The following is a 14,116-nucleotide window of genomic DNA, read 5'->3' on the forward strand; positions in this document are numbered from 1 at the left end:
ACTCTTTAGGTCTAAACAAGAGATATATAATTATATCTCTGAAATCACGGGGATTGAGGGTAATTTGAATTAAGTTTAATCAAGAAGGCACATTTATTTATATGGATTTTCATGAAATATGAATCATTTATAAAAAGAAAGAGGAACATCTAAAACTCAAGTATTTCGCTATTGCCCCCCTCCCTCCCCGTGAAACAAAAAATCCTTTCTGCAGGTATAACATTTTGTAAATGGTAAATTCATACTAAAGTTGTTTTTTTTTTACCCGGAAGGGGGGATGATATATGTTACATACCAAAATATATCAAAAATTTATATTTTTTGGACAAGTTCGATTGCTAATTGTATTTTTTCTCTCAGGTTTGTGAAGTTATACATTGTCTGCGTTTCCTAAAGATATTCCCAAACTGTTGCTTCCAAAATTTTCAATTGGAAACAAACTTTACAGTGCTTTAAGTAAGTATCAACCAAGACAGGTCACAATCTGATTTTTATCAGAGAGTACATAGGTATGCGACTTGTCAAGGTTAACAACACAAATGTAAATATTATGCCTGTTTATAATGTTACATGGACGTTATCTGTAGACTCCGATATCGACAGCTACACTCCATATTACCTTCTTCAATGAGATAAAATTTTATTTCGTTATCTTATCAATACCTAGCAAGTGTATTCATATCTTTACTAAGGTGTTCTCACACTCTATCATGTCTACGGTGTGAAAAGCTTATGTGCGATTTCTATTGCACGTTTATTTTGGAATTAGTCACATAATTCGTTTTGCTAAAAAATAAGAGAAAAAAAACTATTTATTTTACACTGTTTCAGAATCTCTCAGTAAAAAACAATCAGAAGATTTTAAAAAAATGGAGACTGTTCCCTTGAAATACCTGTCTGTTTTAGATACTGATATTGATCAAGGAATAAAGAGAGTTTGTCGAAATCTCAAGGGTTATAGTGTAAATGAAGACAAAGAGCAATCCTGTTTTACAAGCATTGATGCAGAAGAAAGACAACAATACTTTGACAGATTTTCAAAACAAGGAACTTAAACGCATGGCTAATTAAATTAACTAAACTCCCAGAAATGTTATGAAAATTTTAGAGACCTATGATGACCGATGAAACCATTGAAATATCCAACAGAAAACAGTTACTAAGTAACTGGTTAGTTACATCAGAAATTCAGTCTGTGCCACAAGACTTTGTGTAAGTTATTATGAAATGACTGATATAAAAACCGACATGATTGTTCTTGCCATCGCAGTTTGACACATTTACTAAAGTAAATTTAGAGGCCAGTTTTATGGCTTTTTCAATGGCTTAGTTTAAAAGTTAAGTTGCAAAACTAATTGTACAGAAAGAGAGCAGAGCATTTATTAACATTTTTTATGCTTAAATTGTTTCTAACCTCCATACCTTTAAAAGATACTCAAAGTTATTAAACAGAATCTCCTAGAAAATATTCAGAAACTGGACAAGATGGACGGATGCTCTTAAGAGTAAATGAGCTACTTAGTATAAGTAGACGTATGAAAAGCATCTTGGAGTATTTCAAAGGCTGAGGGATGAGATTCCTAGCGATATTCTCAGCAAGGCTTTTCAGTTGTTTTTTTTTTTTTATTATTTTTTTTTTACTTTGTCTGCCGCAGAAAGTCAAGAAATGGCTTAAAGTACCATCAAAACACAGGTGTCACTAAGAACTGACAGGGTTTTCCTTTGTATAAGATATCATATAGTGATTAGTTTTGAGTATTAATAGCTCTGGTTCCAGGATCATGAAACAGACTTAGACTCAAGTCAAATTTTCAATCGCCTGTAAAATCTTTATCAATTATTGAATTACTCTTTAAAGCAGATAAAAACACTTTTGTGAAGCAATACTGAAAAATATTTTAATTTTGGTTTGCTTGACTTCTACAACATTTTAGTACAACATGAAGATTTTGACTTAAGCTTAAGATGCTTCATGATCCCGGGGCAATGTTCATCTCTGTGACAGGTGTAAAGACATGTACAGAGTTAAGAACAAGCAAGCAAGCAATGGTTTGGGATGGCATAAAAATCGTTTGGTCAGCTAAAATGTGAGAGATATATATGCCGTTGACATTTTTAGCTCACCTCAATGAAGTTGGGGGAGCTAATGTAATGCCCTCGGCGTCGGCGTCCTAGGTTAAAAGTTTTTGGAACAGATTCCTTTTCAAGGCTTCTTCTTCTGGGTCTTACATTAATCAGAGATACATGGATGCTTCTAGTATATTTCTTTGTACCAGTCAAGGTTTCTGATGCTGCAATTTCAGCTAAAGAACGTTAACAACTTTTTTTTGGACGTTATTTTTTTTCAAGGGGGTAGAGGGGACAGTAAATGAAAATTCCACCAGAGAAACTTGATGACAAGCTAAAAATCGATCGTTCTTTTATTTTCCAAACATGAAAATCTTATTTCGGGGCGGGAGGGGGGGGGGGGGTCATTCCCTTCAATTCTTAAACTTCGTATGGTTTTTCCTACCAACCTATAAAGTTAACTCTTTAACAGGAGTCCAAGGTCATTCTCATTTTTTACTTACTTTACTCTAGATTTGTACATAAATAACTCCGCAAATATTGCGGCAAAGGGAACTGGACCCCCTCCCTGACTTCCATCTTCACCCATGATGTGGACGTGGAGTAAATAAGAAATGGAGTTTTTGAGCGCGATAAATTTTTGAAAAGCCTACTTGTTTTTACGATGAGTTAAAAAATAAGTTGTTTTTTTTTTTAAATATAGATAATAACCAAATCTAAAAAAGATACATGTAACTGTGCTTTTGTGGAAAAATACCTTTTTTCGAAAAAAAAATATGCTTGGAATTTTTTTTAAAATGACATTTTTAATAGGTTTCTTTTCAGTGAATGACATAAAATGTATATCGTTTAGTCGATTTACGATACCTCATACTCAAAATACAACAATCAAATGTATATAAATGCAGGACTGTCAAACTTAGAGAGATGGTGTAAAAATGAATCCCTAATAAGGCAATCTTTTATGAAGAAATTTATCTAAATAATTTACTTGAATACTGCATGTCAGCTATCTCCCCGAGTGCGTGTACCCCCCCCCCCCCCAACCACCCTGTTTACGCTCCCCCAAATCTTCATAGTTTGTGAAATTAAATTATGCACCGTTTGTATTAAGAAGACTTCTTAGAACCATAATTCTTCTTAAGGAATGGCTAAATCGTTTTCAAATTAGTAAAATCGCTTTATTTTATGTTTACGCCCGAACTTACGCCTACCCATGAGTAGACGTAAAATTTTGGTCTAACTTTAGTCCGGTGTAAAGATACGCTATTTAATGAAACGCAAATCTTTGTGCTAGTCCCGACTTTACGCCGGCGTAGGGCTACGACTGGGCGTACGACCTTTGATGAAACGGGCCCCTGGATCTGGCCTACATTTTCCAGATGAGTGACCAGGTTAAAGATTTTGGAGCAGTGTTGCAACCACTATTGAAATAAACGCCCACTATTGAAATAATTATTTCAATAGTGGTTGAGAGTGCATTTCAAAACCAAAGAAGGTTGTAACCACTATTGAAATGATTATTTCAATACTGGTTGAGAGTGCATTTCAAAACCAAACACAGGTTGTAACCACTATTGAAATAACGTCCACTATTGAAATAATTATTTCAAGAATGGTTGAAAGTGCATTTCAAAACCAAACACAGGTTGCAACCACTAATGCAATAACATACACTATTGAAACAGTAATTTCAATAGAGGTATTGAATGCAAAAATCACGCAAAAAATTGAAAAATCATTTCATTAGTGACCGTTTTTTCAATAGTAGTTGCATTGAAACTACCCTATCGAAATAATATCTACTATTAAAATGATTTTCAATAGTGGTTGCAACAATGCACCTACTATTGAAATAACGATCACTACTAAAATAATTATTTAAATAGTGGATATTATTTCAATAGTGGTTTTATGCGTGTAACCACTATTAAAATAACAACCTCTAATGTTATAACACTTATACTTAGTTTTCCCAAATAGCTGATTTTATGTATTGACGAGTAGAATCGTTGGATGTACTACCCATATTAGTAATGTGTGCAAGCCCATGAATATACGCGAGAATTTACTTCTATTCTATATCCTTTTGATTAAGAATAACCATATTTTTATCAGAAAGTTTGTACACATATGAGATATCACATAGATGTCTTCTTTCTTCTTTTTAATGTAGATATTCTAATTTTCAAAACTATTTGTATCTATAACCTTTAACTTTCCCTGATTGATAAGAAAGATGAACCATATATAACAAAATTACTTAAAATTAAAAGATCAGTTAAACCTCAGATGTCCGTGTATTAATAGTATTTCTAAACAGGAAATAAAACATAAAATTACATATTATTTTTTAAATTCAATAAATCAATTTATTATGTTGGAAAACATAATGAAGAATTTATCCTTATATTTTTTTTCCAATAGAAGGGTTATTTCAATGAGGCTTGCAATGTGGTTTTTTATATTGAAATCATTGTAAGCAACTATTGAAATAATTATTTTAATCACTATTGAAATCATTATTTCAATCACTATTGAAATCATTATTTCAATCACTATTGAAATCTTTATTTCAATAGTGAACATTATTTCAATAGTGGTTGCAACTTGGTTTAGGTTTTGAAATGCATTCAAAACCTCTATTGAAATCATTGTTTCAATAGTGAATGTTATTCCATTAGTGGTTGCAACCTGTGTTTGGTTTTGAAATGCACTTTCAACCACTATTGAAATAATTATTTCAATAGTGAACGTTATTTCAAGAGTGGTTGCAACCTGTGTTGGGTTTTGAAATGCACTTTCAACCACTATTGAAATGATTATTTCAATAGTGGTCGTTATTTAAAGAGTGGTTTTAACCTGTGTTGGGTTTTGAAATGCACTCTCAACCACTATTGAAATAATTATTTCAATAGTGGTCGTTATTTCAATAGTGGTTGCAACAGAGCAGGTTCATTCTAAAGTAACTATTTGCCCTACCCGGACCAAACTTGCTTGGATGAAACTTCTTTTAGATTCACACTACCAGGGTTGCAACGGATGCTGAATTTGACCTACATTTTCCAGATGAGCGACCATGTTAAGGTTTTTGAAGCAGTTTCCTTCTAAAGTGACTATAAGCCCTATGCTAACCAACTTTGCATTGAAAATACATTTATTGTAGCACACTACCAGGGTTGCTTTGGATGCGGGAATTGACCTACATTTTCTAGATGAATTAAAGTATTTGAAGCAGGTCCATTACCAAGAAAAGTCAATATAGTAAATCAAGGGTTGATCTATTTTGAATTGACGTAGAAATCTACGACCCCCTCCTTCTCCTTTCAATTCACACTACAAAGACCAATCATTATGAAATAAAGACCAGTGTTCAAATGGTTCTCGAAATTGAGGCTGTTATTCAATTTTGATGCAGCCCTGTATTTTACGCCATCGTGACAAAAAAAAATCAATGTTTGAATGTCAAAAATTTCCTGCATGCAAGATAATTTATGAATTTCAAGTACATGTTCGATATGAACTACAAGTGAAGAGGAGGAAGCACTCCATTGGAACTTCGACCTCATATCTTCCTTATCCATTCTGTTTACCTTAGTGGACTGTCATATTTCATATCGTATTATTTCCTCTTTCAACATTGGTGTAAGTACAAATATTTTCTATCTGATATAGATATCTTTTCACCTATAATTAATTTGTTTTTAAATTTACGCTATAATTTTTATTTTCGCGGTTCTAATAAGTGTTTACAATACTAGAATGGATAATGTAGACATTGTTTACATATCTAAAGGAAATACGTGTTCGAGTCTTTCTTTTATTGAAGCAGTTGTGCATAATTATTCAATATGTGTAGTTCACAAGTATAGTATCGGACACGTAGCATCGGGGGGGGGGGGCAATTTTTTCAAAACATAGCTTTTTATTGAAAATGTTCATTGAAAGGCCGATTACCCCCCTCCCCACACTTTCTGTTGCAGTGTAGTCAAATAAGGGTAATAGTGGTAGTGTATGAAAAGAAATTGGTACTGAAAGAAGTGGAACGTAACCCCCCCCCCCCCCCCACACACACACACACACACACACGAAATGGAATTTTCGAGTTTGGACTATTTTCCCTTTTTTTTCTTTGGCTTGATAAGTTTTTCAGGTAAGTTGAATTTTTTTCTCTATGGCTGCCCCCCCCCCCCCCAATTTCAAAAACGATGCTACGTCCCTGAGTATTGTTTATCTGCAATCATATTTTTTTTTATTTTTAATGCATGAAAAATGTCATGCAACTTTTCATTTATCTAATATTAGCTTACGGCAAGTTTAATCTTATTAGATTACAGCGGTAGCTGAAATATCAACAGTCAATCGCTGTCCGTGTAATCTTTTCTCGAGAGGGGGAGGAAAATCATCCCAAAAGCGCCATAATAGTTGCATTGTTGGCTGCACATTTATCGACTCAACATTTTCAAGGTAAGTGCACATCAGATAATATTTTTTTGTGCGTAACAGAGAGGATGCAAAATGAATTCAAACAGGATATGTAGGAATTTAAAGGTGCATAGAGTTATTTTACAGCGACAGATTGATTTCTATTATACTGAGTAATCGCTTTGCTGCACATCTAACTTCCCTCTGAATTTTACGGAAGCGTATTAGTGCCACGTTAATTGTTTTGAAGTTGGCAATTCCAACTTTACAGTTAGCTTTTCCAACTTTTAAAGTTAGAATTCCAACTTTAAAGTTGGTAATTTCAACTTTAATCTTGGCTTTTCCAACTTTAGAGCTGGAAATTCCAACTTTAATTTTGGCTTTTCCAGCTTTGAATTTTGTAATTCCAACTTTAAAATTGGCTTTTCCAACTTTAAAGTCGGTAATTCCAACTTAAAAGTTGGTGATTCCAACTTTAATCTTGGCTTTTCCGTTTTTGTACGACTTTATGCGTTTTATTCAGATACTTTGTAGCTGGACTCGCGTTGCCGTTTTATACATGCAATTGCAATGGAAAGAAACGATTTAATTATGAAATTATGACGAAAGAAGGAACTATTTTATTGTGTTTTCATATACAGAATTGAAAGATTTAGTTCTGTTGTATGTGTAGCATGTCATTTAGTGTTGATTCATCCTACATGTATATATCAAACATCTAATAAATTAAATGGTCTCATTAATTTTGTTTAAGGTTCGCTCCTGAGCTTTTGAGCAGATTTTTATCTTAACCTAGATTTCAAAAAATCTGCATAATGTTTTAATTCTTACAATAAATTTGGATTCTACAATGCCAATTCAACTATATTCAGTTAAAACTCCATGATTAAATTCCAGACCAAAAGCATTAAGTGAGGAACTATATTTTGTGGCGGAAGGTTTTTCTGAGAAGAAAATGATCATTTTTTCTCTTTATAAGTATTTAAAGTATGTTAAATTTGGATTTCTATTTTTACATGCAGTCTGCACACGGAGTTATTTTGTGCAGTGAACTGTTTTATACTGGTCCTAAATTATATATTAAATAAACTGTCATAAATTCTATCATCATATTTGATAAATATAGCAAATATATTGTGAAAATCAAGAAAAAATAGCCATAATCTAAGCTTAAAATTAGCACTTTTTTAGTAATATCTAAATATTAACATCACAGACCCCCGCTTTTAATTTTCTTTTCTGAATATTTAATATACTTTTAACCATTCTTCTTAAATTCAGTAAAATGTCACTACTTTCAAATGATTTTTTTGCTCGTTAAATTTTTAATGCCAGAAAAATGATTTTTTTTTTTTTTTTTGAGTGCAAAAAGGTCAAATAATTGAGCATGCAGAGTAATTTGTACATTTTTTCGTTGTCGCAAATTTTAATGTGTCTGTTCAAGATGAAATAAGACCGTGTCTGTTCCCATAATTTATTTGAATAAAAAATATTGGAGGAAAAACTTTAAAAATTGATTTATGTATAAGACGTTTTTACAGTGCAAAAAGGTCAAAATAAATGCTCTGTAGCACCAAAACAAGCTCATTGACCCGCATTTTTTGTTTTGATTTTTAATTAAGCTATGTTTATAAATTCTAAAAATATACTTGATAAAATAAATCTCATTACTTTTGATGACAGGATCCAACCTCCTTAAGCTTATTCTCTCATACAAAACAAAATTTTATGTCTGATCTCTTAAATAGGTTTGGTTGAAATCCTGTCATTTATGGAGTTGTATGAAGTTTTTTCTCTATATAATTATATAAGATGGACCAAAAGATATATAAGGGGTTTTAATTAAAAGTTGGCAGTTATATGTAAGGTCATGGGGAAGGTTAAGGTAAAAAAAAAATAATTGACACAGATCAATTGCCCACCAATCAATTTCAGTGTATTAATTTTGCATTAATAAAATTGGCACTAAATTAAAAATAAAGGAAAAAGGAAAAGCCAACTTTAAAGTTGGAAAAGCCAAGATTAAAGTTGGAATTACAAACTTTAAAGTTGGTTTTTTATGTTGTTTAACGTTCCTCTCGAGAATTTTTCACTCATATGGAGACGCCACCACTTGCCGGTGGAGAACTGCAAATTTTGTTCTATACTCGGCACTTACGGCCATTGAGCAGTGAGGGATCTTTTTCGTGCCAGCACCTACTGCGACACGGGACCTCGGTTTATACGGTCTCATCCGAAGGACCGGTCTCCACGTCCCACAGTAGGATTCGAACTCGCGATGTAAGGATCAACTCCTTACTCCGCGACTCTAGAGCAGACGCTCTAACCACTGCGCCACGCGGGCGACAAAATTGGAATTACCAACTTTAAAGTTGGAAAAGCCAAGAGCTAAGTTGGAATTACCAACTTTTAATATATTACGTGGCACTAATACGCTTCCGTAGAATTTACCTATTTTTGCATTAAAACACTACTGCGCACTAGCTCACAACGCTGATAACACGCTGGGGTAAGTTAAAAGCATGGGATAAAAATTGAACTTGAATCTACAGTACATGTGTTTATTTGCATAAATTTGACTGACTCTTTTTCTTCAACTTATTTGAGCAAACAATGTGAAGTAGTATCAAACATGTTTGTTAAAATTTCAGAATGGCAGTTTGGGTAACAACCACCGGATCAAACATACCAGAGGGAGCAATAAGGGGTGGATATGAAGCAGATGGGAGACCTCTTTTCATTGCCCGGGCACAAATTGAGGGTATCATGACGCCTGGAAAATGTGGATTTCATATTCCTGGAGCTCATATTCCATATGGCATGAAAGAACAAATCATCAATCAGTATGAGGTGTTGGTTCATCCCTCGAGAAATCCTGGCTTTTTAGATTGGCAGAGGGCATCTCATGGACACGTGCCACCAAACGCTTACAGGACGGACCATGAAACCTATGTTGGGAGAGCTTTCTACCAAGGGAGTTTAGTGCCAGGGAAAATTGCTACTGCCCACCCTCACAAGTGTGCATACATAGGCTATGGAGGGAACGAAATCAGTATTAAGGATTATGAGGTCCTTTGTCAGATAAAGTAAAACCTGAACAAATTTGAAATCTTTCCATTAAGTGACAGCGGCTAAAATGAATATCAAAGCCTTTTAAAGTGCAATGAATTAATATTCATATGTTATAAAAAGGACCAGTTTTTACGATTCCGTATTTTATAAATAACACTATTAAAAGCTCTGTATATCAACAGATCAGAAAGAATAAAGATTTAATATCTACAGTATGTTTAATTGTCTACCACTCACCACTGATAGGTATCTGTTGTGAATTGGAAATGGATCTTACTCAGGCAGTGATAGTGTCATTCATTTTCAATCTCTGAACAGCAAAACAGATATTTTATATATATATATATATATATATATATATATATATATATATATATATATATATATATATATATATATATATATATATATATATATATATATATATATATATATATATATATATATATATATATATAATTTGAAATAAAATTTGCAGAGAAGGCACGGAGTTAAAGATATATAAGATATATATATATATATATATATATATATATATATATATATATATATATATATATATATATATATATATATATATATATATATATATATATAAGCATTGAATTATAATTATTTTTTGAAAGACGTCTCATAACTGAAAGGGTGTTTGCAAACATATTGAGTAACATGCTTTAACATACATACCTGGTTTTGAAAATAATAAATATATCACTATATTTGTGCAGTTAGAGTCCTGAAAAATGCAAACTTCTTGTAAAGAAATGCATGGATCTTGTTTCATATGACAATCATAGCATGTAACAGAGAATCAATTAGCTTCCGTAACATTTGTTTTAAATTGCTCAAAAACCTTGCAGTCCTGATAATGAACTGGAACTTATCTTAGAGTGACAGTAAAACCTAATATGATCGATTGTAGTTTCGATTTAGATAAATAATAGCAAATTGAATTAGACAAAAACAGTTGTCTCACTAAGAAATTAACTTCCATAACGGTGATTAAAGAACGTTTTTGCATTATCAATTTGGAAGCGAAATACTTCATACATTTTGTACTTTTGAATATATACATTTGTGGTATCTCTCTATTATATAAACATACAGAGAGCAAATATCTTCATACCTGTATGAAGTTTTTCGAAGGTCATAGGTCATTACGTGACCTAATCACACAGCGCAGTAATATCTACATATAAAGACTCTACTTAACATGTTTTCATGTGTAAAAATGTACAAAATACGCAAGTAAAATAATAATCATTTTATTTACAATGTAAACAAGTATTTAATACAGTTCTTGATCGATTTTACATAGAGAATAGAAAACTACGTGTTATAAGTTTCATGTCTGAGCTGCATAGTCTAAAAGTTTACCCTTATTTTTCTTGTAGACCTCTGAATGCTATAATTTTTTTTCATTAAACTTTACTCACAATAAATTTGAAAATCTATTGGAAAATATAATGTAATGCAAACACGCCACAAACTGCTGACAAACACTGCACTTCGGAAGTTCGGTTGGCACACCTCCATCATCGAGATCGTTTTCTTAACAATATAAGTTGTCGCCAGTGTCTCCGTGTCGACATCATAATAAATATGCCTTACTGAAATCGTAGATTTTAGTTAACTGATCCGGACAAGTGTCTCCATCCATCCCTTTCCGACCGAAATTCCTCCAACTTTTTTTAATCCAACATCGGGTGTGTTTCGTGTGGGGTTTTTTAAAATCGAATATGGGATCTCATAAATACAAAAATCCCCAGTCACTAAATGCTCACGAGTAGCCTTTCACAGAATATTCCCTTCAAAACAGAATCCTTTGCCAGAGGAATTTGAAGCGTAACCTCTTTTCAAGCCAATTTACACCTTGCGTAATTTGTCAAAATCTACGACGAACAGTTAGTGCAATATTTATATTCGGTTATATTCAATTTACCGTCTCAAATGTATATATACATGTAAGTAATAAAAAACAAGTTTAAAAACTTCACTGGGAAATGAAGTGGATCGGTACGTGATCAAATCTTCTGACAGGGTTTGATCACGTGACCGACCCGCTTCATTTCCCAGAGAAGTTTTTTAACTTGTTATTTATTTCTTAATTAACATCTTAAAACAAACTTTAATTACATCTATTGCCTGGAACGTCACTTTTTTTCAGCTGAAAATTAACTTCCGTAATAATTAACTTCCGTAAAAATATTTTCCCAGAAATTTTTACTTGATATCAGATTTGTCCCAGACTTTAAAAATATTTGAGGATCTTTCCATTCGATAATAAATCAATCGGTATAGGGAATACCACTGTAAAATCACATTTACTTAGAATCAAATTTTGGGTATTTGAAAAAAAAAACATTAATTCATTAGGATTTAATTTTATTATTGATTGACAAATTGTGTTTATACTCACTTTTGAAGTTTTAATATTTTGTGGAGGACGTCAATTCATGTGTCTCTTCATACCCAGTAAACAACAAAATCAAATAAATAAATAAACTCCCACGATAATGAGTGATTTCACAGCAATAAAATTCATCAAAAAGTCTATTGCTGTACAATAAAAAAATCATTTACCACGACCCATTTTAGATGAATAAGTATACCGAGAGGAAGATGTTAGGTGCTGCAAATGAAATTCCTTTATGAAATGTACACAACGTTCAGGAGGCAAGGCGGTTTTTCATTTAAGAGGACCCTTTTGTCATATCAATTAGATTAAATCATAATTCTCCTAGAGTAACTTAACCCTATAGCTTTATTTACTTTTAAGATTTGGCTCTATTTTATGTATAAACTGGTTTAATAAAGAGTGATAGAGGGTCCGCGACATTCTTTTCATACTCCAGTGGCGACAATAACGCTTTGTAGTTCGAGGTTATGAAAGCTGTTGAGATTTCAAGGTGCTGTGGTAGTTTCAAAGAGCTCCTTATTCTCAATCCTTATCACGCCTTAGGGTTGGCCTCACTGTGGAATACCGAGGGTGAAATTATTTCAGTATCACATAGAAAACTAGTATATGAAATAAGAATCCTTCCTACGACATTTGGAAAAATCATTTGATAGTATATCCCAAACATAAATGAACTATTATACTTAACTATTGTTTACTATCGTTAACGAAAGAAAACACTTTGGTACTTTGATTAACTATGAAAATTTATAACTGTTTTGAGATTTCGAAGCTTAAAATTTCTGAAATTCAATACAGATGATGTAAAACTTGAAAATAATATGTGAATTTTTAAGTAAAATTTAGAATTAATATCAGAAAGAGGCGCGTAGGAATTGAAGAAGGATTTTTTTTTTTTTTTTAAATTGAAAATACTAGTAGTGATGGTTTGCTTGTGGTAATCAATATTAATACCAATGTTGTAGTTTACGCAGAAGTGAAGTTGAAAAAAATATTTTAGATTGAATTTCGAATTTTCTGCATGCAAAATAATTTCTGAGCTACAAGCGAAAAGTTTTTAAGAAGCCAAGTGGTAAAGATGAAGACGGAATTTCAAATTCTGTTCTTCCTTTTTCATTGCTTTTCAGTAGTACATGTATCCTGTAATATTTATATCAACACTCTCTTCAGTGTAGCAGTGCCTACTTTTAGTAAGTACCAGTATTTTTTTTTTCTCATTGCAATATCTTTTCACCCATCTCATTCTAATTTGTCGTTCAATCATTGTAATTTTTAGATTTTTCTTGGCGCATATTTTAAAATTTAGCAAATGCCTGAGGGGACGTAAATTTCTATTGACAAACTAGCAACTTAATTTGATAAACTTTATGCCTTCAACTTTTCTATAGTTCAGCTTTCCTTATTTATTCATAGTATTGACTATATCAATTTTTTGTTTATCGAGAAATGATTTTTTTTTAAAAAAAAAAAAGAAAAAAAAGAAAAAAGAAAGAAAGAAACGCACACTTTATGAAAGCCGAAGGCTTCCTGAAAAAACTGTTCAATTTGTTTTTTAGATTCATTTCTTGACGAAAAAAATAATTTATAAAGTCACTTATAATTCATTTTCAGTGACAAACATAATTTTGCAAGAACATGCTCATTAACTCGAAAAATTGCGCACGAAATTTTCATGCGAAGAAATTAAAAAAAAAGAAAAGAAAAAGAAAACAGGATTCTCTGGAACGGATCCAATTTATAGTTTGATTATCCATGTTTTTTTTTAATTTGGGGGGGGGGGTTACGCAACATAAATTTGATCATGTTTATATCACTTTGTGTCAACAATCAAGTGTAAAATTTTCCAAGACCAAAAACAACATCTCCCCCATCAGAGGCTCATTCACTTTGTCTGAATTCTGCCTAAATGTGATTTTTTTAAATTATTATTTTTGTTTAATTAAGAATTTATTCTCTCCTCCTCACTAAAATATTAATAGCATTGATGGAGAAAATTCAGATGTACTGTGCAAAAATATATTCGAGAATGGGTACGTATTAATCAGAGGTGGATGCTTAAAAATTCCAAGAACTTTTGGAAAATTTGAAATCACAAAATTTTACCAAAATCAGTAATATAAAGACCTATGCCTT

General features: G+C 32.1%; 1 protein-coding gene across 1 annotated transcript; it reads left to right on the top strand.

Annotated features, from left to right (window-relative positions):
- Positions 1-6,509: 6,509 nt before the first annotated feature.
- On the top strand, positions 6,510-9,776 carry LOC133186105 (uncharacterized). Its single transcript, XM_061321380.1, has 2 exons — positions 6,510-6,534; positions 9,144-9,776. The coding sequence occupies exon 2, from the start codon at positions 9,145-9,147 to the stop codon at positions 9,580-9,582; it is 438 nt and encodes a 145-aa protein (XP_061177364.1). The 5' UTR covers positions 6,510-6,534; position 9,144; the 3' UTR covers positions 9,583-9,776.
- Positions 9,777-14,116: the final 4,340 nt, after the last annotated feature.

This window comes from Saccostrea echinata, unplaced genomic scaffold (genome assembly GCF_033153115.1).
Source record: "Saccostrea echinata isolate AGI-Se365-2 ecotype Australia unplaced genomic scaffold, CSIRO_AGI_Sech_v1 ptg000012l, whole genome shotgun sequence".
Classification (NCBI taxonomy): Eukaryota; Metazoa; Mollusca; class Bivalvia; order Ostreida; family Ostreidae; genus Saccostrea; species Saccostrea echinata.

What these genes read in the sequence shown, in the direction of transcription:
- LOC133186105 (XM_061321380.1), top strand. Translation starts at nt 9,145, where the DNA reads ATGGCAGTTTGGGTAACAACCACCGGATCAAACATACCAGAGGGAGCA.